At 42.9% G+C, this 27,815-nt stretch overlaps 1 protein-coding gene across 2 annotated transcripts in view; it reads right to left on the reverse strand.

Moving 5' to 3' along the window:
* The window catches only part of CLTC (clathrin heavy chain), a 1,506,669-nt gene that overhangs the window by 1,190,782 nt on the left and 288,072 nt on the right, over window positions 1-27,815 (reverse strand). For both annotated transcript variants that reach the window (XM_069615119.1, XM_069615118.1), the window contains exon 6: window positions 2,654-2,827. In XM_069615119.1, coding sequence (XP_069471220.1) covers window positions 2,654-2,827 — 174 coding nt within the window. The remainder of the gene's footprint in view (window positions 1-2,653; window positions 2,828-27,815) is intronic.

The raw sequence follows: 27,815 nt of genomic DNA on the forward strand, positions 1-27,815 counted from the left end.
GCAGATCCATTCTCCAAGAATTTGTGTTAGAGTGAAACTCTTGATTCTCTCAAGAAGGTATTCAATGATTCACTCATCTCACCATCTTTCAGCACGCAGGTACACCGCGCCCCTTCAACCCCTGCTCACTTTGCATGTTGCTCACTTTGTAGATGAGATGTTACAGTTTATTTCCTTCAAACTCTGACTGTAAGCACAACCCAAGCACTGCACCTCTATCTGTGCCGGTACACGGAACGCGCACGAGAGAGAGGCTGCTACCAGGGCAGGGACACACCCTCCCTACCTGAGCAGCAGACTGGGCACATCTGATCCACACCCACCCCACATCACACTGATCACTTTGTTTCAGTGTCTAGTTGCCAAGCCACGACTCATGGGCTCCCAGCCTCTACGAAGGCGAACATGCGCAGGCGATCTTTCAGCACGGGGGCCAGTTAAGGAGCATACCCTCAGACAGAGACACATCAGCAGCCCAGACGTTGGACACAAAACCAGGAAAGGCTTCCACACACAGGTTTGTCTCATGAACTCTAATGGCACTATTCAAACGGCACTATGGCTGGTCAATAGGTACAGTTCGAAACGAGATGCATAGTGGGACTAACTAGGGGGTTTTGTTTCCCTTTGTATCTCTGTAGGATTCTATCAGCATTCACGACCAAACCAAGACAAGGACAAGTGATCCGTCTTTTCCTCCAAATCTTCTTAGAAGCAGCGCTGCGCGGGAACAAGGGTTGAGAGGCTTAGGTATACAGTATTCTTTCAAACTTTTCAGTAATCCTTCCACCTCCCCCTCTGTTCTGTATCTATTACCATGCAAAATGAACCTGAACCCCAGTAGATTACGGTGATACTCAATATTCATCAACATACACTTTCAATTCTCACAGGGACCCAGTCCTCGCAATTTGTGTCCCAGTCCCATCCGACAGATGTGTGTCCGGTAACTCGTAGAGTGTTGGCTGCTTTTGGTTCTGCCACGACGGCTTTGCAGCCACCGGCATGCAGCAACAACCTTCAACTTTCCAAGGTTGAATTTTCCCTCACGGTAAGCAATTCCTTATACCACAGCAGGGACTTTGTCTTTTTTTTCTTTGCAAATATTACCCGAAACCACAACAAATGCATTATAAATGATGTCTTGATGCATTTAGCACAGCACCCATCATGTACAACCACTTAAACCCTTATGTTTTCCTCAGAGTACTTCAACTCTGCCCTGACGAAGGTGGTCATAGTCACTTTCTTTCACCACTGAAACGCGGATTCCAGCAAGGGAATTTTCCGGGCCCCTCGTTTGGAAGAGAACCAGTGACCCTACCTGGACCAAAAAAAATTTAAAAAAATATTTTAGTGACTAATCGCAGCGTGTAGTAAAGACATTTTTTTTTGCCCCCCACACCCTGTGATCTAACCCCTGCACGCGTAGGTAGTACAATGAGAGCTCTTAGATCTATGGACTAAACCACCGCCACAAACTCTCCAAAACAGAAGCCGATTTTGGAAAATAAGAAGTCTACACAAGCTTTTCAACACAGAAGTGTTTTTGTGTTCATTCAGTGATGTTATATTGAAAAATGTTCTGCTATACATTGGAGGAATATGGGTTTAGCAGTTTCTTCACGGAATTTTGTACAGTTATTTCGCTTAGGTTATATTTTAATTGAGCCTTGTACAATTTTTTTCCACATAATTCTTTTTTCTCACTTGTGACCAACTTTGGAGGCATGTTTCTCTCCCTTTTCACTGGGTTTCCGTTTACTCAATTTTTACATTGTCTTCTTTCTCAAAATTAAGATTGGTGTTCTGTTGACCACGGATTTATAAGATTCCGAGCCCCAAGTGGGGTAATGTTGTATTTCCATGTGCTTATTACAGTGAACTTCACATTAGAGATTGTTCCATGGTTGCAATATAGGAGTTACATCAAGTGTCTCAACAGCATCTGATTTTTCTTGCATTATGTACCATCATTGTGTTTTTTTTTTACTTGCACTGTATATTGCTTAAATACAGAATAATAGAACGAATAACAATATTTGTTTTATTCTTTATTTAACTGTGACGATGCGTGTTTCATTGAATATATCATACCAAATGAGGCGACGGGGACCAGACCCAGTCTAGGCCCCATGAGGCACTGCCACGGGTGGGAAGTATCCCCCTTTTTCTAAGCAGCGCTCATTTTCTTTGTGTGTATATATATGCATATTTCTGTGCAACACAGACTTGCATTTTCACATCTCAAAGTGGTTCTCAGAAAAGCTTACAGTACCTTATAGTTGGGAGAAAAACTAGGAGTAACTAGTTTAAGCAGCAAGCAGACAAATTGCAAACAGTGCATGGGGAAGGGCGAGTAGGATGATGGCATCAGTGGTTAATAGGTGGACGAAACTATTTTTACAACCATGTATGTTAAATTGAAGACACAAATGCATCTGTGTGAACTAATATTTTAAACTGGCAACATCTGCTTTTTTTCACAAATAACTTCTAAACTGCTAGTAATAGTAATTTTCTTTATTTTTAATTAATACGGGTCGGTTAAAATTAATGGTGGAATTTGAGTGACAAGAGCAAACATCAGCTTTACAAAAGAATTTAAGGATACTTCAACCACTTTGTCAAACCAAAGCAAAAGTAAGCTTACCTGTCCTTTCCTGTTCACACCAATGATTCCAGCAGTGGCTTCATGAGGTGCAGTAACGAATATAGTCTCTCCACTTATTCTATTCATGTAGATGCAGGTACCAGTTTCCAAGTCGTACAGGTGGATGTAGCCATATTTGGTAATGAGGAAGACCACATCATGCTTTTCACTTATCTGCATAGAAAAACATTTAGAACATAATAAAATATCCATAACAAAATGTCTGAACTGTAAATAAATATAAAAGGTGATTCACTATGCCTTAGTGAACTTGCAATAAAACCATGGCACATGATTGCTGTTACCCAATGTACACATTAAATCAATTAAAAAGTGCAATAGTTTCATGATAAACCAACCTTTAACTGGTTTGAATAACAGTTCAATGATTTCTATCACACCTAACTGCCACAGTCATGACTTCTGTCAGTGATATATTTATTTCGGTGGAACACCAGAAAATCTACATAATTTACGAAGTAAAAATCACCAATAAAAATGAATCAGTAACACGCTAGCAAATAGGGTTAAATATAAATAAATGCAATATAAAAAATAAAATCAATAAAACACAAGTATTACATTTGGTTGCAAAGCATACTCGCATACAATACTCCATTTTAAAATTCTCCTAGACCCAATTCCTAGCTTAAAATTCACAGGCAGTTTACCATTTTCCTCTCATCTCCAGGCATTTTTTTTAAAAAATGACAGCTTCCGCCATAGTTATAGCAAGATGGTTTGATAACAAAAACCCAAGACCTGTTGTATGGTGTGGATATTGAATTAATAGAAAATATTAATTTAGCTGATGTTAATTTCTTTACCGAAATAAATCTAAGGAAAATAATCTATCAGAATTATACAGGTAGGGCACAAATTAGGAAATGCATTACATTTTCACACACAACCTGACATAGTGTGCATTTATCGCTGGGCCCACATTTCCATTTCTATGTATATGCACCCAATGGCACGGTCCCTAGATGAAATGTCATAGGAGCTTGACTGACTTACCCTCAAACTTTGCCTAGACATGACTCTAGGTCCAGTTTACTTTTCCTTCCTAGATACCTTAAGATTATGCCAATCATACCAACTTTTGCAGGCTTACAATCATAAAACCATTCTTTATAAGTTTGTTTTACATCTGACTTGAAGAAAAGGATTTTCCTAAGAGGACTTGATTATAGTCCCATATATGTGCTAAATCTAAGTCCAGAATTAAGTTAGACAGAATTTATCGAAGGTGTCCCGATGCTCCATTTTGTCCCATCACATCCACTAAAGCTTGCTTATACAGGGGCCAGTGGTTCGTTACAACATAGCCTAAGCCGGTACATCAAGTTTTTTTTTTTTTAGCATTGTCTCAAATGCCACTCCGTGGAGACCTAGTTCCAAGCAAAGGGGCAATGAAGAATATACATATATTTCAGTAATTTGAATTATTTTTTTTTCGGAATGCTTCAAAGTTATTGTACCCCCAGATTTCTGCCCCAAAGGTTGTGGCACACCGTACACATGCTCCATTAGACCTCTAAGGTCTGTGCTACTGCTCTGCCTCAGTACCTCTGTGAAAATACATAAAAGGGCCGGGCTTGTGAAAGAGCTTGCTCTTCATTATTTGCTTCTTCCATAATTCTTTATCAATCCACACCCCCAAATAGTCAAAGCAACGTACTCAAAGTGGTAACATCCTACGTAAATTCCTGTGTCAACCATTGTTTTCCAGACCAAACGGAATATTTGGTCTTTGGGTTATTAATCGCTAGATCCCAAGTCCATTTTTAAACCTTCTGGTGCTTTAGTTACTAGCATGGCATTGTCCATGAACAGTATTATGCTGGTTGAAACTCTGCCAAGTTGAGGGACATCCATTTTTCAACTTTCCAAAACAACCAACTTGTTTATAAAAAGGCAGAACAGAAGGTCAACACACACACAACCTTGTTTTACACCTTTAGCAACAGGCAAACTCTGTACATTATCTTCCAATAGCATAACCTAAAGGTATCTTGGGAGTAAAACTGAAGTGGCCGATATTAAATTCACAGGCACTCCTATGCTAAATAAAAGCCTCCATAACTGAGATTGGATACTGCATCAAAAGTTGTATGCAGGTCCACAAAGACCATTTATAAATTCTGTTTATGCTGAATTTCTGGTGCAGGAGAAATCACGGAAAAATCTGGTCATTTGTGCCTATTCCGACCCTAAAACTAGCTTGGAGTTTGGACAATGAATCATGATCATTAAATGAACTTTCAAAACAGTGATGCACTATCTTCCCATAAATCTTAGCTTTGATAATCAATGAAATGGGTCGACTTTTTTTTTTACATCTTTCTAATCGCCTTTTTATGTGTCGGAAATCTCAGCATTTCTCCATGTCAACGGAATTTGATTGTTCGTTGTAATGCAATAAAAATGTTTATAGAAAAATGGGGTCAAAATATTCATTACCGACTTGTTTAATTCACAGGCAAATTGTCCAAGCCAGGGGCTTTGTTACTTCGTGCAAACCTATACCTTTGTGGTGATGTCTAAAGGGGGGAAAAAGTTCAAAAAGTTCTCCATCTGTGGTACAACTGACGTTCTACAGATCACACACGTAACATTCCCACATTTCACTAGTTACGTGGCCCATAGTCCTGCAGTGGCAGGTTCAAATCCCGTTGGGGGGTGGGGGGGTTCACTCAGCCTTTCATCCTTCCGAGGCCGATAAATGGAATACCACTCGGTGGGATACTGTCTTATGTTATTTCAGCACTCTGAGAACTATGGGTGTGTAGAGCTGTATAAGAAATACATTATTTTTTAAGGAAGCAGTTATTGAGACTCCCAATTTTCGTCCATTTTTCTAGCCACCAGGAGTTTGTCGTCATTCCTCAAGTTTCTAATATCTCGTAAGTTAAATCAATCTGATTTAAGCACCAAATCTAGATTTTTCTGCATGCTTGGTCTTACCAACTTTCTTCAATCAAGTTTAATTTCAACAAAAGTTTACATCTTTTGGTAAAAAAAATAAAAAAAGGTTTTAAGTTTCATACCGTTTCCCAGATAATTTTTGGTGATCTTAGTCTTAAGAATTACTCAAAAATTAGGTGGAGGGAATAAACTCAAGAAAACTTCATTCCGGGCTCCAACAATTGCCCAGTTTACATATTTACTTTTATTCATTAGCGAGACACTGCCATATTCAAACTGTTTAGGTTCCTCCTTGTCTAAGAGCAGAAATAAACTAAGGAGGTCATGATTGCTCTACAGTCCATCACCTTGAAACCATCTAGCACATGCCAGCTATCAACAGAGATGTAGTTAATACAAGATCTGAGATGAGCCCTGTATTTTGGTCTCGTGGGTCTATCGCAAAGGAAACGTCCATTACATGCTCTCAGTCCTTCAGCCAAAATGTTATGCATTAGACGTTTGGTACGTGGTGAAGAATACGCACAGGTGGAATCGCCCATGCCTATTCAAACTTTATATTAAAAAAAAATCTTATTTGTAGGCACGCTCAAGTTGATGCTTAAAATCTCACACTAGTGTAATATGCACATTCAATAAAGGAGGAATATTCTATTTTCCATCTTCGATAGGAGCTAAATGAAGAAACCAGTTGCCTCCTTAATGGACTAATAGATATTTACCAAAAAAAACACACTTTCTGCACCCACCTCCCATTTTAATATCAACAGGTCAGGATTCACAGAGAATGAACATCTCAAACCATGTGCAACCTAAATTAGACCGTCACTGGGTCTTCCTTTAGATGCCTTCTCGTTTGGAAAAAAGGGGCTCAAATGTTAGCTGTAAATACTAGAATGTACCCAGGTTTCAGGGGAACACAATTCCACATCTGCCAATATGCATCATCTAGGTTCGCCATTAAGCCTGCTCTATTCCATAACAATTCACACCAAACTGAGTTGAACCATAATTGATTTTACTACAAGGTAACTTTAGTGATGCTTTTACATTAGATGAGGAAGGGGTCATTAATCATGCTCTGTTGCACTGGTGGCCATCCCTGTGTAAAGGATCAGTTTCAAATAGGATTCATTCGTAGATACAGCTCTGAAGAATGTCAGTTTTGCAATCCAAATGTCTACCATCATCTCATATTATTGACTGATGCAAAATGAAGATGTAGTCTTAGTTGAACGTTGGAGCCATTAGGGGAACAGTGATCTAAATTGAATTCCCATAAGACCCTCAGCTAAATATCTGTTGGTTAGCTTTAGTTCTATTGTATCAAAAATACTTATTGCGGTTTACAATGGTTAATGGCCTTGTTGATGTCTTCTCTAAAGATAGATGAACATTCGCGTATGTGTAAAGGCCGGATTTTAATCCTGCCGATCTAGAGCCAGTAGATTGACTGGGTAGAGGAGGAGCCGGAGTGATTATGGGGGCCCAGGAGAACATAGGTTTAGTCTGCTTTCCTGGAACATTGCACGGGTCAGTAGATTGACGGATGACCCGACGTGGAGCTCCTTTATTCGAGAATTCATTGTAATCGCCCTGTAGGCGGCTTCGGTTTTAGACCCAGTTATGCTCCAAGGATAACTGTCCTTTAGTATTCCTGCATCCATGAGCGCAGTGGGTAGACTATGTGGTGGATTACTTGTCTGGATTGAGGTGTCCCTGGGCTGGGAGGTGAAGATAGTTACAACACACTCTGTAGACGTTCAAATGCTTATTAAGCCCAACAAAGTTGACTATTTAGGATTAACATCTATAATAGGCCATTGATCTTGAATGGTTTGGCTTGTCTGAAGTGTCTCCAAACTACAATGACTAATATCCCCCCCCCCCACTGCCATCAAAATATCTTACACTAGTGGTAGTAGATTTTAATTTACAGCTAGAACCACTTAAGGATCTGGAAGAGTTGTGGGATTACCACGATCAGGCCTGGAACATCCCAGGACTGGCTGCGGTTTGCCCCCCAAGAATGCACAATCTACCTGTATGATGTATAATATAAATTTAAGAGCTTGCAATGGCAGATTAACCACCAACCAGCAAAAAATACTTTTATTGGGCACAATGGTAGCACACTTATTGATTATATCTTCATCTCCGCAATTGATTGTGCACGGGTTGGTGATTTTAAAGTTCTTGATAGGACAGAAAGTGACCAGCTCCCTTTTCTGCATTTGCCTTATGGGGATATAGTGGGGCCGGTTCCAGAGATATTGCTCTGGGTTATCCACAGACTGTGGTTGAGGACAATGCTCACAAGTAACTGAAATTGGTGAAAGTCCTACCTCCCGAGACCAAACAGTCAATGCATCTCTCCATTCTTGAAAACTTGGCAGAGATTGAAAAACTCAAGGGCAATATTCTACTGCATGCTTCTGTCCCTGCCGCCACGGTTAAACAAAAAAACATGGGTAAGGCGGGTTGGGCCCTGCCGAAATGCAAAAAATGAATAGAAAGATGTATTGGTGACTCGTTGGAGGTTGACGGGTCCAATTTGCGGTTGCTAAGATCAAAATATAAAAATGTAATCCTGACCCAAAAAAAGTTGTGATGGGGAAATGGATGGGCCTTTAACGCCCATCATTCTAGGGACAATGCTATTTTCGAAACTGGTTGCTGACAATGAGCAGAAAGGGGAATATTCATTGGTCTGTTGATTTGGTATGGAAGAATGGAGGTCGCATTTTTTGATTCTGTATGGTCCACCTTCTATCCTGCATCCTCTAGCCACCACTCAATCTATGACAGATATAGATGTGCCCTAATATTAAAAAGGCAATGCTGCAGGGTTAGATTGAATACTGACAGACCTTTTAAAAAAAATAGAAGGCTATCTGGGACCCTATGGTGTGTCATATTTAATGCCATTTTGTCTGAGGGAGAATCCCCGATTCCTGGCGCAAAGCGGTCATTATTCCGGTGTACAAAAATGATGGAAGGGATAGCCCGGCCAATTACAAACCTAATTTTCTGCTAGACGCAACTGGTAAGCAGTTGCGAAGATTATATTGAGCCCTCTACAACTCTGGACTGACATGTGATTAGCGATCATCAGGCTGCGTGCAGAAGGGTCATGCAACAGTGGACCAATGCTTCATGCTTTTCCTTACAATCCCGAAGTACACTGCACTATGGAAAATGCACTTTTACGTGTTATTTCTGGATTTGAGGACAGTATTTGATTCTGTATCCTGCGCAATGTTGTGACAGGTACTGGCAGTGTGAAAGGTTCCCCAGTACCAGATTTTTATTTGATCACTACTTTATTTGGACCCAGAAGCACGTGTCCGTTACAGTCTGGGATGCAAACAGACCAGTTTCTTTGGAGTAGGGTTGGGTGTTGGGCAAGGTTGTGGCCTGGCCCCACTTTTATTTAACATCTATGTGCAGCACATTAGAGACGCATTATTAAGTGGGTGCCAGGACTGCCCCAAGTTGGCTTCAAGTAAGCTCCCGGGCCCTGTTCAAGGCGGATAACTCCGTGTTGATTGCCATGACCCTGTAGGGTCTGAAGCAATCCCTCTGAGGAAATTTCAGGATCCTGGTCTTACTTTGAACACGACAAAAACCAAGTCTCTAGTTTCTAGACACCCCAATCCAGAAAGCACATTCCGATCAAGCAGATGATAGAGGGTGAGCCAATAGAACAGGTCAACAGTTTAAAATTACTGTGTCGTAAGATTCCAGGAAAGCCCAGGATGGGAGGCCCATGTCAACAGGGCTCTCACTACTTTGGTAACGTTTAGCGGTGCAATTCTGCCTTTTTTTACTCATCACGGGAACAGTGCTATATCGCCAGCACTGAAATTATACCAGAAACAGGCTTTGTCAGCAGCACTTTATGGGTCAGTACTGTGGGGTATGCAAAGGCTAAGAAGACAAATGTTAGGGAAAACAACTTTATGAAGAAGCTTGCCTGCAAGTGCACCGACCGCTTTAGTCCACTTAGAATATGGCACTACAACCATTCTGTGCAGAAATTATGTTTAGGCCAGTATCCCTTTGGGTAAGAGTGCGGTCCAACCAGGTTAGTGCAGGGATGCAATGCTACATAATATGTCAATTGATGGAGGAAAAAGCTTGAAATGGATTGCGTATGTGAAAGATGTACTGACCAACTTGAATGTGAGAGTTCTGAGAAAACCCACAGAACCGCTGTGCGACAAGCTTGAGTAGGCTCAAGCAACTTTCTAAGAGCATGTGATCTACTCTTGCTGGACGCCTCCAAGCTAAAATTGGGCTTGTAGTATCTGGAACATTGGCAGGAGGTTGGTTTTAAAGCCTATTTGGACTTAATCACGCCACCCCATGAGAGATTATTGTACATGCAGCTTAGGCTGGGTACCGGTTTATAGTCATATCGAAAACATAATGCCGAAATACAAAAATGTCGAAAAAAAGATGTTGAAAACAAATAGGTCGAAAAAAAATGTCGAAAATGTATACATATAATAGAAAAAGACAATTAGTCGAAACAAAAATGTCAAAAAAAAAGTCGAGCAACAGTACTAACATACCAATGTGAAGTATTGATAGTCCTGTTTTTATGGGGGGGTTACCCCCCTCCAGCCCCCCCCCCTTACCTTTACGCCCGCAATCACCCACCCCTCTCTCGCCCCCAACACATAACCATTTGCCTATCTGTAAATAAAATACATTATGACTAACGAAAACCCCATAGAATGAAGAGTAGTAAGGGTTAAGCCAATAGGTGACACCCACGAGTAAAGAACCTTGCCTAAACACCAAGGAACAGATGACGGTTGTGGACAACTGTCATTACCTGACAGAACCAGAGTCCGAGCGAACTACAGAGGATTCGATTTGGCTACGTCAGGCAAACAATCAGCTAACATAAACATAAAAAAATATGTAACTAGATATTTAATTCGAAAAATATATTAGTGTATGACAAACATAGCAAAACATTTGTTTCCGTTATTTTAGATTGAAAATGACAGAAAGTTGAATACATAACCTCGCAAAAAGGAGGAAAACAGCTGGTTTCGAAAGGATACATTTATAATAAGGAATTGAACGCATGTACTGGAAGTGCATTGAATAAGGACGAACAAAATGTGCCGCACGAGTTATAGTTGAGTGTTCCAATACAAAAATAAAGGGAGAACACAACCATCTACTGGACAAGACAAGTATAGTAATAAAAAAAAACTCTCCACGAGCTAAAAAGAAAGGCAATAGAAAACCCCGGTGAGGCAAGCGGTTTGGTAATATCAACGGTATGTGACCCGTTACCTTCGCACATATCAGCGCAGATGCCTAGTGAAAAACAAATGCAACGAACAGTAAACCGTAAGAAACAGCAACAGGAAAATTTGCCACCAGCACCTACAACATACAATGACATCACCATACCAGAAGTGTTTAGAGTGACAGCTAATGGAGAAAATTTCCACCATGCTACCATTGAAGTAAGAGACGAAAAAATATTGATATTTTCAACTGCGACCAATTTCAAGCATCTAAGTGAAAGTGCCCAGTGGCAAAGTGACGCAACCTTCAAAGCATGCCCACAACCCTTCCAACAATTTTATTCGATACATGGAACGATAAATAACAAACTCATTCCACTTGTTTATGTTTTAATGCCCAAAAAAAAAAGAAACATACAGAATCGTGTTGAACAAAATCAAGGACACTGTACCAGATTCGAAACCCAAAAAAAATACTCATGGATTTTGAATTAGCACAGATCAAGGCATTTTCTACAATATACACTGATTCTAGCATACAAGGGTGCCCTTTTCATTTTACTCCTTCAATATGGAAAAAACTGCAGAAACTCGGACTAAGTACAAAATACACAGACGACAGCACTTTCCAACATAACATAAAAAAACTATTCAAATTAGCATTTGTGAAAGATCAGGTTATACATTTCTACGAACATTTAATAGAAAATGACCATTTTAAAAAATCATGAGCAAGAAAATTCGGACATGTTAGATTACATGGAGAATACATGGATTGGACAATTAACTAGGAATGGCACCAGAAGGCACCAAAATACAGTATAAACTAATGGAATTGCTACAAAGCCACCTTGGAAGGGCGACCTAGAACAAAATTCACTGGAAGGATGGCACAGCCGTATTAATAAAACTTTGAACACAAATAACCCCAATTTGTGGCATTTTTTAAAATAATTAAACAATGAACAATCGCATCAGGAATTTCGAGTATCACAAACGATTTCACTCGCAAACACAGAGTTAAAAAACAAACAATACAGAGGCTATGAGCAGCGACTAGTGCAAATAGTACATAATTGTAACCAAGATGACGAAGAGAACTACCTAGATTCAATAGCATATAATTTAAAATGTTAATACTCACGTTTTTGAAGAATCACCGATCCACCATGAGAAATCCAAGCAGTAACCATAAAAAAAACCCAACAGCAAAATCCAAGGAACCCAAAATCCAGAAGGCAATCCATGGAAAAATAACATCCAAAAGAAATCCACATCTGGAATCCAAAACAGTGAAATCCAGCAAAGAAAAAAAGTTGAAAATCCAAGAAAGCCCAGGAATAAAAATCCACAATCCAACCCGAAAAAAAATCCATAGATCAGAAAAACCAATACGTCCATCGAATCCAGCAAAAAAAAAAACATTGCATCCATGAAAACCAGTGAAAGTCCATGAAAAACAAAAAAATAAACGAAAACACAGACCCGAACGCAATGGAAACGCTGCAAGAATGAACTTTAAAAATGGCGCCTACGCATACGTAGAGTTACGCAGCCTTACGTAGACATCAATAACATACATCAACAAAATGAACAATCTCATTTCTTATACAATAGCGCCATCTATTGGACAAAAAGTATACTAAATGTTCAACGTTAAAACTACCAGTTTGTAATTTATTATTTATTCATTATATATATATATATATATATATATATATATATATATATATATATATATATATATATATATATATATATTAAAAGTACCTATTACATGGTAAATACTATTAATGTTCAAAAATACTTAATAAACCATGGTTAAAACTATCAATGTTCACAAACGCTTAATAAAACATACATGGAAGTGAAATTATTCGGAAAAAAAAATAATCGAAAAATATTCGAATTTTTGGTATTTCAACATTATTTATTTTCGAATTAATATTTGACATTTTGACTTTTGAAAATATTGCATTCGAAAATATGACTGGACACCTGGGAACCTTGCCTATTGCCGTTTTTACGCGTGCATGGAAGGGCACAGACATGTGCCCAATATGTGTAGCTGCTATGTGCATTGACTGCGGTCAAGCTGTCTGTATCTGAGACCTATCTGCTGCAGGCTGGTATTTTTCAATTAGACCCGCATTGCTATTGCCAACCGAAAGTTCCCTTCCTTTTGTAGCGTTTGGCTGCAGAGGAGGACACCGATAAGTGATGATGCCCTTGCCCAATTTTGTATTGTTTCTAAATTAATAGCGTTAGCAATGCTCGCCGCCTCTCCTAGAATTACAAGGGTTTTTTGTTTTTTTCAAAATGCTTTTTAGATTCAGTACGTGTTTTGTTATGTGGATAGGGCGATGATGATTTATGCAGTATCTACACTTGCATTGTACGATTATGTTTTCAATGTTTTTTAACATAGAACTTTATGTAATAGCCCGAGATGAATGAACTCTCCTTCTAATGATCATCTGTTTAGGTTTTCATTTTGTGTTTTGGGATGTGTTTGAACCTGATGACTGTCAAAGGTTTTACCAACGGAAACAGTATGCGTCTCATCCAAAGGCAATTTTCTATTTACCAGCATGTCCTCACTTTCATACTTGCTGGTCTTTAACCCCTTAACTGTGGAGGACGAGGTATCTCACCCTGCGCACTACGTTTCCAGTGCATGGGGACGAGATACGTCATCCTCTGCACTGCTTACCCTGGGGGGGGGGGGGAGAACCACCCCTCCTCCCTCCCTGCTCCTTCGAACCCTCTGACCTCCAGGCAGTGAAGGGGAGGACTTCCCCTTCTGTGCCTGGGGGTCGAGGGGTTGCCGTGCGGACGTTGGCGCACAGGAACAGGGAATTTTGGGGGAGCCCCCCCAGCAAAACAGGCCCCCACCAAAATAAAACAAAGGAGGCACAATGTTTAGCCTTCTTTAGGGGCAGGCGGGTGCTGTTTTGCACCCATTTGCATGCAAGGAAGGCAAAATAAAATATTTGGGGCAGATTCAGAGGTATTAGGGGGCTGGCCCCATGCATGTGGGCCAGCTCCCTCAACAACCCCCCCCACACTCCGCCCAAGGAGGGGCAGATCCTTTGCTTCCCTGGGGGCAAAGTGAAGGTCTGGGCTCATTTTGCCACCCCTGGGAAGCATAAAGGAGCACTAGACCACCAGCGAATTGATATTGTGGTGGGGGCTCCCCTAGATAATATTATCCCCCCCCGATCCCTAGAAAAAGCCATAGAGGTGGCATAATTGAATTGAAATTTTATTTCTTTTGCGCTCATACACAAGTGTTTCAGAGCGCGACAAGGCAAGGGAGGGTAACAGGGGAGAACAAAACACTGATCTTACTAGGCCCAGTGACATTGAGAACACGCAAGTGCATGGTGGAGGGGAAAGTGCAAGGAAAGAAGTGAAACGTGCGGAGCAAAAGAAGAACATAATAAATAATAAAAACAAAAGTGGTAGTGCAGTCAGCAATTTGCAAGTGCTAGGTTTAAGGCAGCAGACAGGGTAGGTCTGATAAGTGCAGGATAAAAAACGGAGGGCTGTATGGGTACAGATACAGACCCCAGGGCAAGGGGTGGCCCGGAGGCAGTGTGGCAGGGTGAGCAGCAACCTGGGCCCGGAGGACAGAGGGTGTCCAGGTACATAGTGCCAAGAGAGAACAGATCAGCAGGGGAGAAGGGCGAAGGCAGAAACGAAGAGGAAGGTCTCGAGGTGCTTCCGGAAACGGAGATGGTTCTCCTCAAGTTTTAGAGTGGCAGGGAGGCTGTTCGAGAGGGAGGCCCCAGCCTTCTGACTTTTGAGGACAGATAGGTGCTGTTTTGCACCCAATTGCACCCCAAGGAAGACAAAATGTTCCACTATTGTTAGTGACACACTAGGGGGCACATCCTTTCTGCTTCCCTGGGGGTGCAAAATTGAGGGTCTGTGCCAAATTGCCCACAACCATGACCGCCGATGGGCCGGGGTGGTGGGGGGTCATCTGGCCGGGCTGCGTTGTTCCCTCTGGGGAAGGATTGGGACCCAGCAGGCACCTCCCTGGGACTGTTGCTCGACTTGGGGACAGTCAACCCATATGGGAGACAGGCACCCAAGCCCAGCGGCAGCACTGCCGACTGTCCTGGAGCTCTGGCCATGCCACGTTACAGCCTTTCCCTCCGGAGAAGGATGGTGACCCTACCGGGCCATCCGATGACTGCTGCTGAGCTGGGAGACGGGGTGGGGGGGGGGGATCAGGGGAGGGGTGAGGGTAGTTTACCCACATGCGAGGCATACTGCCAAGGCTGGGGGCAGCACCCCCAGCTGTCCTAGGGCTCTGGCCATGCCACGTTAGAGATTTTCCCTCCGGAGAGGGATGGCCACCCTGGTGGGGCCGCCTGAAACTGCCGCTGGAATTGGGGACGGTCGACCCACATGGGAGACAGACCACAAAGGCACAGGACATCACCCGTGTCCGCGGCCCTGGGCGCCTGTCTCCCATGTGGGTCGACCATCCCAAGTTCAGCCGTGGTCTGAGGGAGCCCCGGCAAGGTGCTCATCCCTTCTCAGAGGGAAAAGCTGTAACACAGGCCAGTCAGAGCTCCGGGACGGCCTTGGGTGCTGCCTCTGGCCTTGGGTGCCTGTCTCCCTTGTTGGTCGACCGTCCACAAGTTCAGTGGCGGTCCCATGGAGCCCCGGCAGGGCGTCAATCCCTTCCCAGTGGGAACAGCTGTAACGCAGGCCAGAACTCCTTGATGGTCGGGGGTGATGTTCCCGCCAGCCTTGGGCGCCTGTCTCCCGCGTGGGATGATCGTCCCCCAGGTCCAGTGCTGGTCCCGGGGAGCCCTAGTGGGCATCCCTGTCCAGTTACAGCTTTTCCCTCCGTGAAGGACCAGGGACCATGCCAGAGCTCCCTAGGACAGCCATTGAGCTCAGGGTACATCCACCCAAATGGGAGACAGGCACCCAAGGCCGGAGACATAACACCCTGACCGTCCTGGGCCTCTGGCTGGGCTGAGTTACAGGTTTCCCCACCGGGTAGGGATGGAGACCCTGCCGGGGGTTCCCTGGGACTGCCGCTGGACTTGGGGACGGTAAACCCACATGGGAGACAAGCGCCCAAGGCAACTGGCAGAACCCTCGGCTGTCCTGGAGCTCTAGCTGTGCCGTATTACAGCATTTCCCTATGGGGATAGACGGGGACCCCGCTGAGGGCTTCCTGTGACTGCTGCTGGGCTTGGGAACGGTTGACCCACATGTGAGACAGGTGCCCAGGGCCGGGGACATCACCCCCACCCTCCTGGAGCTCTGGCTGTGCTGCCTTACCGCTATTCCCTCCGGGGAGGGATGCAGACCTGGCCGGGGCTCCCTGGGACCACCGCTGGGCTTGGGGGCGGTCAACCCACATGGTTGACAGGCACCCAAGGGCAGGGGCAGCACCCACAGCTGTCCTGTACCTCTGGCTGGTCTCAGTTACAGCTTTTCCCTCCAGTGAGGGATGCAGACCCTGTCGGAGCTCACTGGGACCATTTATTTTCTGCCCAGCTAAGCGCACCCACACATGTGAGGTACCGTTTGTCAGGACACCTTGTGAGAATGTGAGAAGGTAGGACATGTTTTCTCTTGGTTTTGATAACGTTTTCATACATTTGCTACTGCACTTTGTTACACAACCCTTTCATTTCCCAAATGTAACCTACATTTAGTTGCTGCTTTAGGCACTATACACTTTTGTAACCTGCAAAAGTCACCTATCCTTCAAACTGTCTGCCTGTGCTTTTTCAAAAAAAGTATGCTTGCCATTCCTCTCCACAATTGTTTCCCTTATTTTGAAATGCTAAGTACGTGTTTAGGCCGTCAGCATAGAAATCCTGTATACCATGTCTCAGTTTTTGGCTTGTGGCATTGCTTCTTTTGTGAAACATTACGAAAAATGTGTGATTTCATGACTAGACGAGGTGATGTAGCGGTGCATTGCTTTTCTCAATATTCACAGAAGCCATTGCCTTACAGGTCCAAACATGTCCAGCACATACCTTTTTTTCTGTCATTTTTCCAATTTCTTCCCAAACTATGGGAATTTTACCCAGATAGTTGCTGCCTGACCTGTGCAAAAGACACCTTCCTAAACTTGGAATTGTCTACTTTTTAGAAATCTATGCCACTGTCTTCCCATTCAGCTTTCCTAACACTCTTCAATTCCGTCCATGCATGTCCCATTGGAAGAAAAAAAAGAAATAGCCTACCTTAAATGATGGTAACATTATAAAAATAGGTTTATTTTGTTTCCACACAACCTTTCCTTGAAAGCTTGAAAAATGGCGAATTCAGAACAGCAAACCATTTGTACCTATATCTTACAAGGAAAAAACCACAGGCTTCTTTGTACATCATTTTATTGGAATTTCCTGAAAATACACATTTGCTGTTATTTTCTCTCACCCCCATACAGCAAACTAGGTTTACTTGTTGGTGTTATGACCGCCTACATGTGGGAAGAAAAGGGGCCAAATTTGGCCACGAGATCTCGTGTAACAAAAACGTTACAAGAAATTGAATGGCAACATAACGACATCTCCAAAAAAAAGGGTTCAGCACTGGGAGGGAAAACCCTGAGCAGCTAAGGGGTTAGCATGGTACCCCAGCCATGAACACCACATGCCGTTGCGTTGCTGATCAGGCGTTACTATTTGATGCACGACCATAACTGGTAAGATATTCTTACTATGAGAATTAGGGGAGCCGTCGCAATTGTTTCCTGCACAGCTCCAGCTACCCCATTTTCTATTGGGGTGCTAATAGCAGGTGTGCAGGGCTTGTGAATGCAATCCGGTGGGGCGGGAGGGGGGGGGGGAGGAGGATTAACAGGCTTTTCCAATGACGCTTTTCCATTGACATTTTTCCTTTTCACCTCAGTGGACTTTTGTCAACCAAGTCATGATCCAAAGAAACAAACTGAGGATGAATTAAGTAAGGATCTTGTCTCCCGAGGAAGAAAACTCGATTTGGTTATGGATAGTAAATTGCTCAAGATTTTACCCAATATTGGGTTTAAGGACGCTACATGTTTACTTCTATGTAATTCACGCAATCATGATCTTCCACTCATTTGCACTGGTCTAGCTTAGCTTTGGGCATTTTATCATTGCCATAGCTTAAGTTAGTCATCTGCTTGATACCCTTCATCTTAGTGTCTTTACATTAGATGGCTCTAGGTCAATTTCTAAGTTTTATCATCCACTGGAGCAATTAATCTATTTGTGAGAATACCATCTGCTATAGCAGCAGGGTGCTCACTCTCAAATGGAAGGGCACAGATCAGATTCATGCTTGCATTATTCTTAGGGGGATCAATATAACAGAATAGATCTTCAGTCATGTGGCGGTACAAATAAATGAGATTTGGGTTTGGCCAGAGGCCAAATTCAAGGCTATGCCTCGGGCCAGAGGAGCTGCACGAAGGTATTGCACACTGGCAGTGAATCTAGGCTAGCCCACACAAAGTTCTTTCTTGATTTGGGCATCTTGGTGCTTCGAACAAGTGCAGAGCGTGAACAATATCTGTAGGTCTATCAATTTGTCACTTGCTTTATTTTTCACCAACTCTGAAGATGCATCTAATGAGGTTCACAGGTTGAGCCCTTGTAGCTCTTCTCCCCTCCATACTTAGTAGTGACACTTCGCATACTTGAGGGGCTGTAGTAAAAGTTGTGCCTCAAACCTAAGTTGAGCTTACTTCAAACGTGTTAACGTTCGATTCTTCTCGTTACCTCTCAGGTTCTGGTCGTCCCCAATACATTTTTGTTCAGATGGAGTACTGGAATCGGGTCTGGGGGACAGATTTTAGGAGGCCACCCTAGTTATTAGAGAAAATTAGAAAAATGTGGATTCGATATAAAGATACTGTGCGCTAGTGACCACTCCTGTATTTAAATACCATGGAACGAGAATCAATATTGATGCAAATTGGCAGCGACCACTCTTAACCCTCCAGCTCATCCACCAGAGCTGGAAATAGAAGTCTACAATGAGGAATTGGGAAGGCGAGTCGCACTCAAGTAAAGATCAGTCTCTAAATGTCCCAATTGAAGTAATCCAATAAAAAAAATGTCAAGACGAAAGTAGTTGATAGTGATGTTTTATTCTCAAGTATGGACAGCCGACACGTGTTTGGACTGACATGTCGTTTTCAAGGCAGTATTGGTCACGCATCACTATTTTTTTATAATACACAATTAGAACAGGTACTGCATAACATCCAGTTTAAACAATTCTATAAGTCAATAGCATCATTTTGCAAACACAAAATGAAAGGCCAGAATAATAACAAATGCCAAAATAAATAGTGAAAGATTACACTATGTGCCAATTATGATGCAAAATTTAAAATCATTGGTATCAATATAACATGCCACACGTTGATTGCCGGAGAATGGAATCAAGTAAGTGAAGCAAAATGTTGTCATGAATATGAAAAGGAAAAAGAAATGGGGGGGAAAAAACCTAAGAGCATGAAGAAAATCATCAATCCTATTATGATATCTTGATAACAAATGCCTCATTGTACATTTCTAAAGTAAAGTCAATAAACCAGGGCAACTGATACCCACATGCAGACCGTGCCAGACTAATCTTACAACCAAAGTCACCCAGTAACTTGTGAGATCAGAAAAACCATGAAATACCCTCACTGTCCGGTTGTGAAAGTATTTGAATATGTTCAATAATTCACCCTTGTGGTCAAATTGTTATCCATAAGATAAATATATCTTATGGTCCTAAAACTAACTGAGTGGGTAATAAAAGGTGTTCTTACCCTAACTCATAATTTCAATGCAATCAATTGCTGTAATAATGAGAAAATAAGAAATGTACAATAAGTACATGGTCTACAGAATCAATATAAATGTTGCCAATGAGCACTCCAAAACTAAGTATGTGGCGCATACCTGTAAATGAACAATAATCCATAATCACTCTTGGGTTGCTAGCTGTATATAGCACAAATGCATGGATGATTCAAGTCAATATAAGGTACAATATATAGTCCTAGAATCAAAGTTGAAGTGTGTCCACATTAGTCTTAACAGAAAGAGATAGAGTTTTATTCCACAATAATCATGTGTCCCATAGCTAAATTGATGTAAATATATGATATTCATATTTTATTTTAGTCCCTTAGCCTTGCCCTTAATCAATAAAGTAGGTAAACGAACTATACATAAAAGTGCATCGAATAGCTCAATTCCTCTTAAGTAAATGTACAATCAATTCTAGTACCACTGCTTGTCTCCATAGCCTCGTGCCATAATATGTGCCACAAAGACTATTAATCGAGTCGCGGTAGATTTTATAAAAATGTACCCATCATTCGGGAGTCCAACCACATGATTATAGTTCTAATCATACCATAGGTTTGCAATAGAAACAAATTTTCAAAAGGTGAGGCAAAAAAAGTTTTACCCGTGATTCGGGAGTCCAGACAGCAAGGGGGCGCAATCCCCGTGTTACATGATGTAGTCAACAAGATCCGCCATTAGACTGGCTCGTAAAATGCCTAGACATCACGGGAGTGACGTTATCGCATGCTGACGTCATATACGTTCAAAACGTGTTATGTCGAACAAAAAAAAAAAAAATCAAACGGACACCAAAAGGTCAAGCAAATTTAAATTTACCCTAATACAAATAGACAAATGTTATGAGATACTTGATTGCACCATTTTTAATTTTGTAATACATCTTACCAAGCCAAATATACAACCAGCAGGTACGATCTTCCCATTTAGACCATATGAGCCATTTCAGATGGAAGGATCAGGCTAATCAAGTGTACAATAAGGTATTTGTTAAAGCCTACATGCCCAAAATTTGAAAGAACCTGATGGGACAAATAATTAATTCTGAAGCTGATAAATGCTATAGTATGGTGGCAAGTATAGAGCCACAGAAAAATCCAGGGATTTGTCAAATATACTCAACACAAGAGAATAACCAAACATTGGGGCCCGTAAAGCTCACATAGGATATAATAACTAAAAAAAGCAGGACTACACTGAAACTGCCAAAAAAGGCTGGCATGTGTTAAAAGGATCACAGATTGGAGGAATGAAAGACGTCTACACAGTTTTCTTTGGTTTGAGCATCACATACATAGCACTGTCACACAAAGGACCCTATCCAAAATTCTAGGATTGTAATGAACTCTAACAATAAGTAAGCCAGTCAGACAATACGTCCCAAACAGTATTAAGTTATAAAAACACATGCATCTTGTGATCACTGTTCAGGCCCCTCAAGGTGCATCTAAAAAAACTGGGTAATTTAGATTCCAGCTGTCTCAGTCTGAGTTGAGTATTGCCACCTCTCTTGCCCTTTCTGATTTTTGCAAGACCAATACATCTCAGATCGGATTTATTTCATAGCTAGTGCTGCAGTTGCCAATGTAATGGCAGGGGCGATTTAGCTTCAGGCATCCTGAGACTAGCCAAGTGTTCTCTAATCCTAACTCTCAATTGACGAATTGTGCTCCCAATGTACAACATTCCACACACAGATAATTGTATACACAACAAAGCATGACTTGCAATTAATAAAATCTTTGATCTTAATGATTGTTCCAAAAGCATCCATAAAGGAATGCCAGTTATGTGCATATTAGCATTGATTACAATTTCCACAGTTCCAGAAATCGTTTGCTGTTTTGAGCCAATTAGTGGTTGAAGCAGTGTCATTGGTTACAAGAAAAGATGGACCGATTTTCTGTTTAATCGTAAATGCTTTAGTGTATGTGAATTTAGGTTTGGCCCTAGTTATTAGTGAACAGGGTAACTGAGAGGTTAGCCAAAACCCAATCAAGGTAAGCGTGGAGAGCATTCAAGGCTAATCTCAGGACAGTATGCAAGTGGGTTCAGGGGTCCAAAATGAGTACACAGTGAAGCACAACATTACTCAATTTAGACAGGGAAGTTCAAAAATACTGCATTTATTCTAGGCCAGAAATGCACACTAGGAAATGAAACAAGTGGTTGCTATTACACAAGACTCTATATGTTTATAGTTTAGTGACCTTTAGGTTCTTAGGAATTCATTCAATACTTTATTCAACAAAAAGGTAGGTAAGTAGTGATGCAGTAGAAAGGAACCAAGTCACAAGAAATATATCCTAACTTTACAAGTCCAATCCCTATGAGTCGGCTTTGTACCTAAAAGTCACAAAGCTTGTACTTCACAAAAGGGGTTTGATGCAGGAAGAGTTCTTGGGTTGGTGAAATGTAACAGCTATTCAACAAAGTTACTGTTAAGTAAAATGATGTTCCCATCTTTCAGGTACAGCTACTTTTAGACACATTAAAATGGCAATGGAATGGAATAACGGAATGGAATAACAAAAGTGTATTCTAAGGAAAACAGGGGGCGGGGGGAGACAAATTTATTGTGGTTACTCCAAACCACCCGCTCCAACCACCCCACCCCCGACTCGGATTTTCCCAGATCACTAGATGGGTCGATTGAGATTTCGCTGGAGGTAGGTCTTACTGCCATTCATTCCTGTGAGAGGTGCCCAGGAGCTGCAGGTGCAACCATTCTTTCAGACTGTTCCAAGTTCAGAGAGCAACACTTGGCGAGGAAGTACTGCAGCGGGCACTGATGCAGCCCTTTCCAGGACACACCACCATACGGGGGGTGGGGAGGGGAGAAGGAGAGTTCCAGCGACAGCAACCGCACACAGGCGACAGCATGCGTCCTCCAGTCAAAGTTAATGACCTTCCAGATCAGGCTCCCTTGAAGCTGGGAGGCTGAAATTCAACAGGAAGGAGACTTGCACCACAAGCTGCCAACTACCAAAGTTCCGACGACAAACAGATCGGCAACGGTTGTACCGATTTAGCGCACTGGAGAGCTGGTCAGTCCACCCGGTGGTCAGGGTTACTTCCAAAGTCTCAAGAAGGCTGGATCCTCAAAAACACGTGAAGACTGGTTAGTCCCACTAGCACATGGGTTGTAGCATTGCTCAGGGCATTCACAGATCAGGTAGTCCAGCAGGGCTTCACCGGGCCAAATGCAGGAAGGGATGCTGGGTCTCTTTGGGAGTCGTCCACAGATCTTTAGCCGGCTCTACACAGGACTCAAACACTGATCTGATTAAATGGCTGAAGGTGTCCTCTTTTCCAAGATTTTGCCGGGAAGCAAGTACAAACCCACCAATGGTAAGGATCTGCCCTCATTCAAACATCCAGCAACGGTCCATTCTGGGACCACTGTGGGTTTCACTCATGCAACCATTAGTTAAGATTTTAAATGTAGTTCAAAATCTTCTTCACTTGTGAGACCCCAGAACTTTTTGCAGGACTGGTGGATTATTGTTCCCTATAACAGAGTGGGAAGCCTTTTCCACACTTACAGATTCTTCTACTCTTTTTCTGGGTGTCATTTTTAAGACTCTCCATAGTGTCCTTTTAATGTCATCCTCTTTTACAACTTTTTGGCATATACAGCCTATTGTTGCTGGGTTACCCTTTGGGCTCCCCTTTTAGTTTTCTGTGGCTAACCTTGCGAGAAATACCAAGGATAGAAAGGATATTTTATCCTCTCACTTTATTTTGGTGAGTCCAGCACACCCCAAATTATGTGGAGTGATGGGCTGGGGAGAATACAGTGAATCCCCATTCTCACTAACATTTCTGTTAAAGGGACAACCTTACCCTAAATGGATGGTGGCAGTGAACCTTTTTACTAATTCGGTGGACTTCGAACACAGGCTGGTTACACAGCTGCGGTAAAGGCACCCATGGGTGCCCGTTTTTAGCAAAATGGTCTGTCTTTTTTTCGTCATTTTAGTGTTCTCTCCTGGCCTCCAGGGTGGGAACGTTTTGTGTTAATTTTATCTTTGGCGGGAAACGACGGTGAAGCCCGCCCAGGCTCCAGCGTCATTTTTAACTCTCTCCATAGTGTCCTTTAAATTGTATCCTCTTTTTACTACTTTTTGGCTCATACAGCCTATTGTTGCTGGGATGCCATTTGGGCTCCCCATTTAATTTCCTCAGGCCAACCTCGTGAGAAATACTGTTCCCAAGGATAGAAAGGATATTTTATCTGTGTGCTGCATCTTGATGAATTGGCTCCAGCCTAGAGCACCCACGTATACGCAGTGGCTCAGGGCAGTTACTTGGGTGTCAGATACTGAGGAGGCCTGGGGTGTGTTGCAACATCCACACTCGAGACCAAGGGATATCTGGCGGAAGTTTTGCAGCTACATGTCCACCATGAACTCGGACACTGAATCCTCATTCCCCGCCCTTCCCTCTCCTGTCACCACCCCGTGAGCAGTGACTCTTTAATCCTCCATTTGTGACATCACCTGGACCCTGACCTATTAATGTGTATGAAATGCCCACTATGCACTAGTATTGTATTCATTGTGTAAGATTGTGTCTTGCTGTCACGCTGTGTGCGTCTTGCTGTTTGCACCTTGTCAAGTCAAGTAAATAAAGGTTTTTTTAAAAAAAGGATATTTTAGCCTTTCAATTTTATTTTGGTGAGACCAGCATAACCCCAAATTATGTGGAGTGCTGGGAGGATACAGTGAATCCCCCTTCTCATTCTCACTAACATTTCTGTTACAGGGACAAGCTTACCCTAAATGGCTGGTGGCAATTAACCATTTTACTAATTCAGTGCACCTTTACCGTGGGCTGGCTACACAGCTGTGGTAAAGGCACCCATGGGTGCCAATTTTACCAAACTGGACCCCCGTCTTTTTCACCATTTTAGTGTTCCTTGTCCTTTCTCGGTCCTTCCCCTGGCCCCCGGGGCGGCAACGTTCTGTGTGTTAATGTGATCTTCGACGGGAGACCTCGGTCAAACCCACACCGGCTCGTGTGTCTGAAGACCTGCCCGCGAGAATCCAGTTCCAACAGTGGTTGATTGCCCTCAAAGGACTGCCACCCCCTCTGGTTGAATGGTGCACGCCTGTTTGATTGGCTGGGTTCCTGCATAAAAGTCTGATCCTGGAAGACATAGTCCACCACTGTACTTGAAACCAAAGCGAAAGATGAAGAAACCGCGGCTGAGATGATATCCAGTGACCGGGGAGCCTGCTGTGTAACCGGAGCCTGCCGTTAACCTTCCTTCCAAGCAACCTCAGGACTCCAACAATGACGACCCTGACTCCGCCTGGTGAGATCTACTAAGAAGGAAAATAGCTCAGGAGCAACGCATTCGTCTTGGAAGCAAGACAACGTAGCACAACACAGGTTCTAATCCCGATCCCGTGCTTAGAAACCACTCCTGGTAATAATTACGTTATGAATGAACAATTATAAAATTATAGACTCAAGACCACCTGCATTTTGAGCCATCCCATGTTGTGCTGAGCCCTTGCCGGACTGCAATACACCAATATCATGGGACCTCAAGCCAGTGAGCTTTGCATGGTCTTCTAAGTCTGAATCCAGCTGACACTTTGGTGGCATCCTGCTGGACCTCCAGAGACACGAATCAAGTCCTTGAAGTCCCCCCACCAGAGTGCTGGACCAGATTAGCAACGAGAGTCTGACGAGAGATATTCAGTCCTCTTCTGGCTCCTGAAAAGGGAGCCAAATCCACAGAGCCGCGAACACATTCTTGCCTGGAGCCTTCCCCAGTTGATCCCTGCTGCAAAATCCCTTCTAATGTCCTGTTTTCAGTCTTCATGACCAGGAATACATCGACCGGGTGTTTGGCTGCAGATGCTGAAGTCTTCCTGCTGCAAACACTTCTTCTGTGCTGAGGTACTGTGTTGGCTGGGGTATTTACTTATCTGAAGCCTCCTGTGTGATTTCTGTATAGCGTTTGGGGTGTTTTCTGTGATTGGGAGGCCTCTCATCCAGTTCACCCAGGCCCATGGCTTGAATCCTTCTCTGAAGTCCATGGACCCCTAACTAACTCTGAAGTGAAAGACTTCCTCAGGAACTTGACTTTGCCTGCAACGAAGCCCTATCACACCTTGCCTACAGCTGGCACCTAGCACTAGGGTCCCTCTTCTGCCTCAAATAGACTAGGGAAGGACTGGATAAGAAAAGGATTCTGTCTTGAAAAGTATATCAAGTTTTTAAAAATAAACTTGTGAAGGAGTTGGTTTGTAACGGTAATGGTATTTCTGATGCTTTTATCTGCTTAGCTTCACAGGCTACGCATAGGCCAACATCTAGTGGTAGCCGCAGAGTATTACATTTTTTTGTTTTCAAAACTCGAAAAGGGATGCCGACAGGGCATGCCAGTAATACTATCCTTGGTGTGATTTCTCCTGTATCCATCGTCCTTCACGTGTCGAGGTCCCCCAGATTGGTTTCTGACCTGAGGTAGTATGAAATGTAGCACGAGTACAGATGTAATAAAGCATATAAGAGTAGGTAAAGCAAGAAAGCATCTATGCACCTTCTACTCCACAGGGGAGGAAGGGAGGGCACATGAGAATCTAAACGGATACAAGCATCAAAAATACGATTGCTGTTAGTTTTGTCTTGTTTACATAGTAAAGAACCACCCTCCTTACATCCAGTGTATGGAGGTTTTTCTCAGCTGAGTTTGAAGGATTTTGAAAAAAGTGGGTAGTTCAATGGATTGGTTAACATGGAGCTTGGATATGAACTTAGGTGAAAACCTAGGGCGTGTTCTTAGTACCAACTTATCTTTGTGGATAACAAAGGAAGGGTTTTACACTGACAAAGGTTGTAGCTCACTGACCCTTCTTAGGGAGGTGATGGCTGCCAGAAAAGCTGTCTTGTATGGTGTGTGTAAGGCTGGATTTGTGCATAGGCTCAAAGGGAGGTCCTATGAGTTTTGAGAGTACCACATTGAGATCCCACTTGGAGGCAGGCTGGAAATGGGGGTAAAGTCTCTTTACTCCCTCCATGAAAGCCTTAACAGACACTTTTCACCAGAACACCTGGTTTTGTGAAGTGATGTACGCAGGCAGAGCCGCTAGGTGAACCTTGGTGGAGTTGAATACTAGGCCAGAGTCTAGTAAGTGGAGCATGTAGTGAAGAATGTGTGATGGGGTAAATTCAATAGGGTTTACATTGTGTTGACTGGCATCATATTACAAACCTTTACCATTTGTTGAAGTAACAGTGTCTGGTGTTAGGTCTACGTGCCTCCTTGAGGATTTCCATACACCTTTGAGGTCGTTTTAAATGACCAAACTATGACTTCAGGAGCCAAGCTGCCAAGTTCATATATTGAGAATGCGGGTGTAACGTTGTCTGCCCGTGTTAAGGGAGCATGTTGAAGGGGCACAGGAGGTTGATTGGGTCACACATCGGCAGTTTGAGCAGATGTGGAAGCAGTCTCACCCACATTGGAGCAACCAGGATTAGAGTGGCTGTTAGAGGTGCATTCTGTGCACTATCCTGCTGAGGCGCGATGTCGGTGGAAAAGCGTAAGCACATTTCCCTGACCAGCTCATCCATAGGGCGTTCCCCGTGGATCTGGGTTGGGGAAACCCTGACACAAAGTCTAGGTATTGTGTGTTTTGGCTTTCAGCAAAAAAGTCTAAAGGAGGATAGCCCCAGAGGGAAAGCTATAGTCTAAAATTCCTCTGTTGAGTTGCCACTTGTGTTCTTCGGGTAGGTGATCTCTGCTTAGAGTCTGCTAGAGAATGAAGTTCCCTGTGAACATTTTGTGGGCTAGCCTGGACAGACTTGGAGTGTGTGCCACCCTGCTTATTTATGCAAAACATGGCAGTGAAGCTGTCTGTGAGGAGTTGCACTGTTTGACCCGTTAGATGCACCTGAAAGGCTTGTAGTCTTGAGTATAGCTAGTTACTCCAAGAGGGGCTGTGATCATGTCCACAGGTCATGCACTGTGTGGTGAATGTAATGGGCTCCCCACCTGGAGAGTGAGGCGTCTGTTGCAACTATTGCCTGCACTGGAGGATTGTGAAAGGGTTTTCCTTTTAAAAGATCTTCCTTTGACCGCAAGCGTATCCTTGCAGT

Source organism: Ambystoma mexicanum, chromosome 9, assembly GCF_040938575.1.
Source record: "Ambystoma mexicanum isolate Mex_15411 chromosome 9, UKY_AmexF1_1, whole genome shotgun sequence".
Lineage (NCBI taxonomy): Eukaryota > Metazoa > Chordata > Amphibia > Caudata > Ambystomatidae > Ambystoma > Ambystoma mexicanum.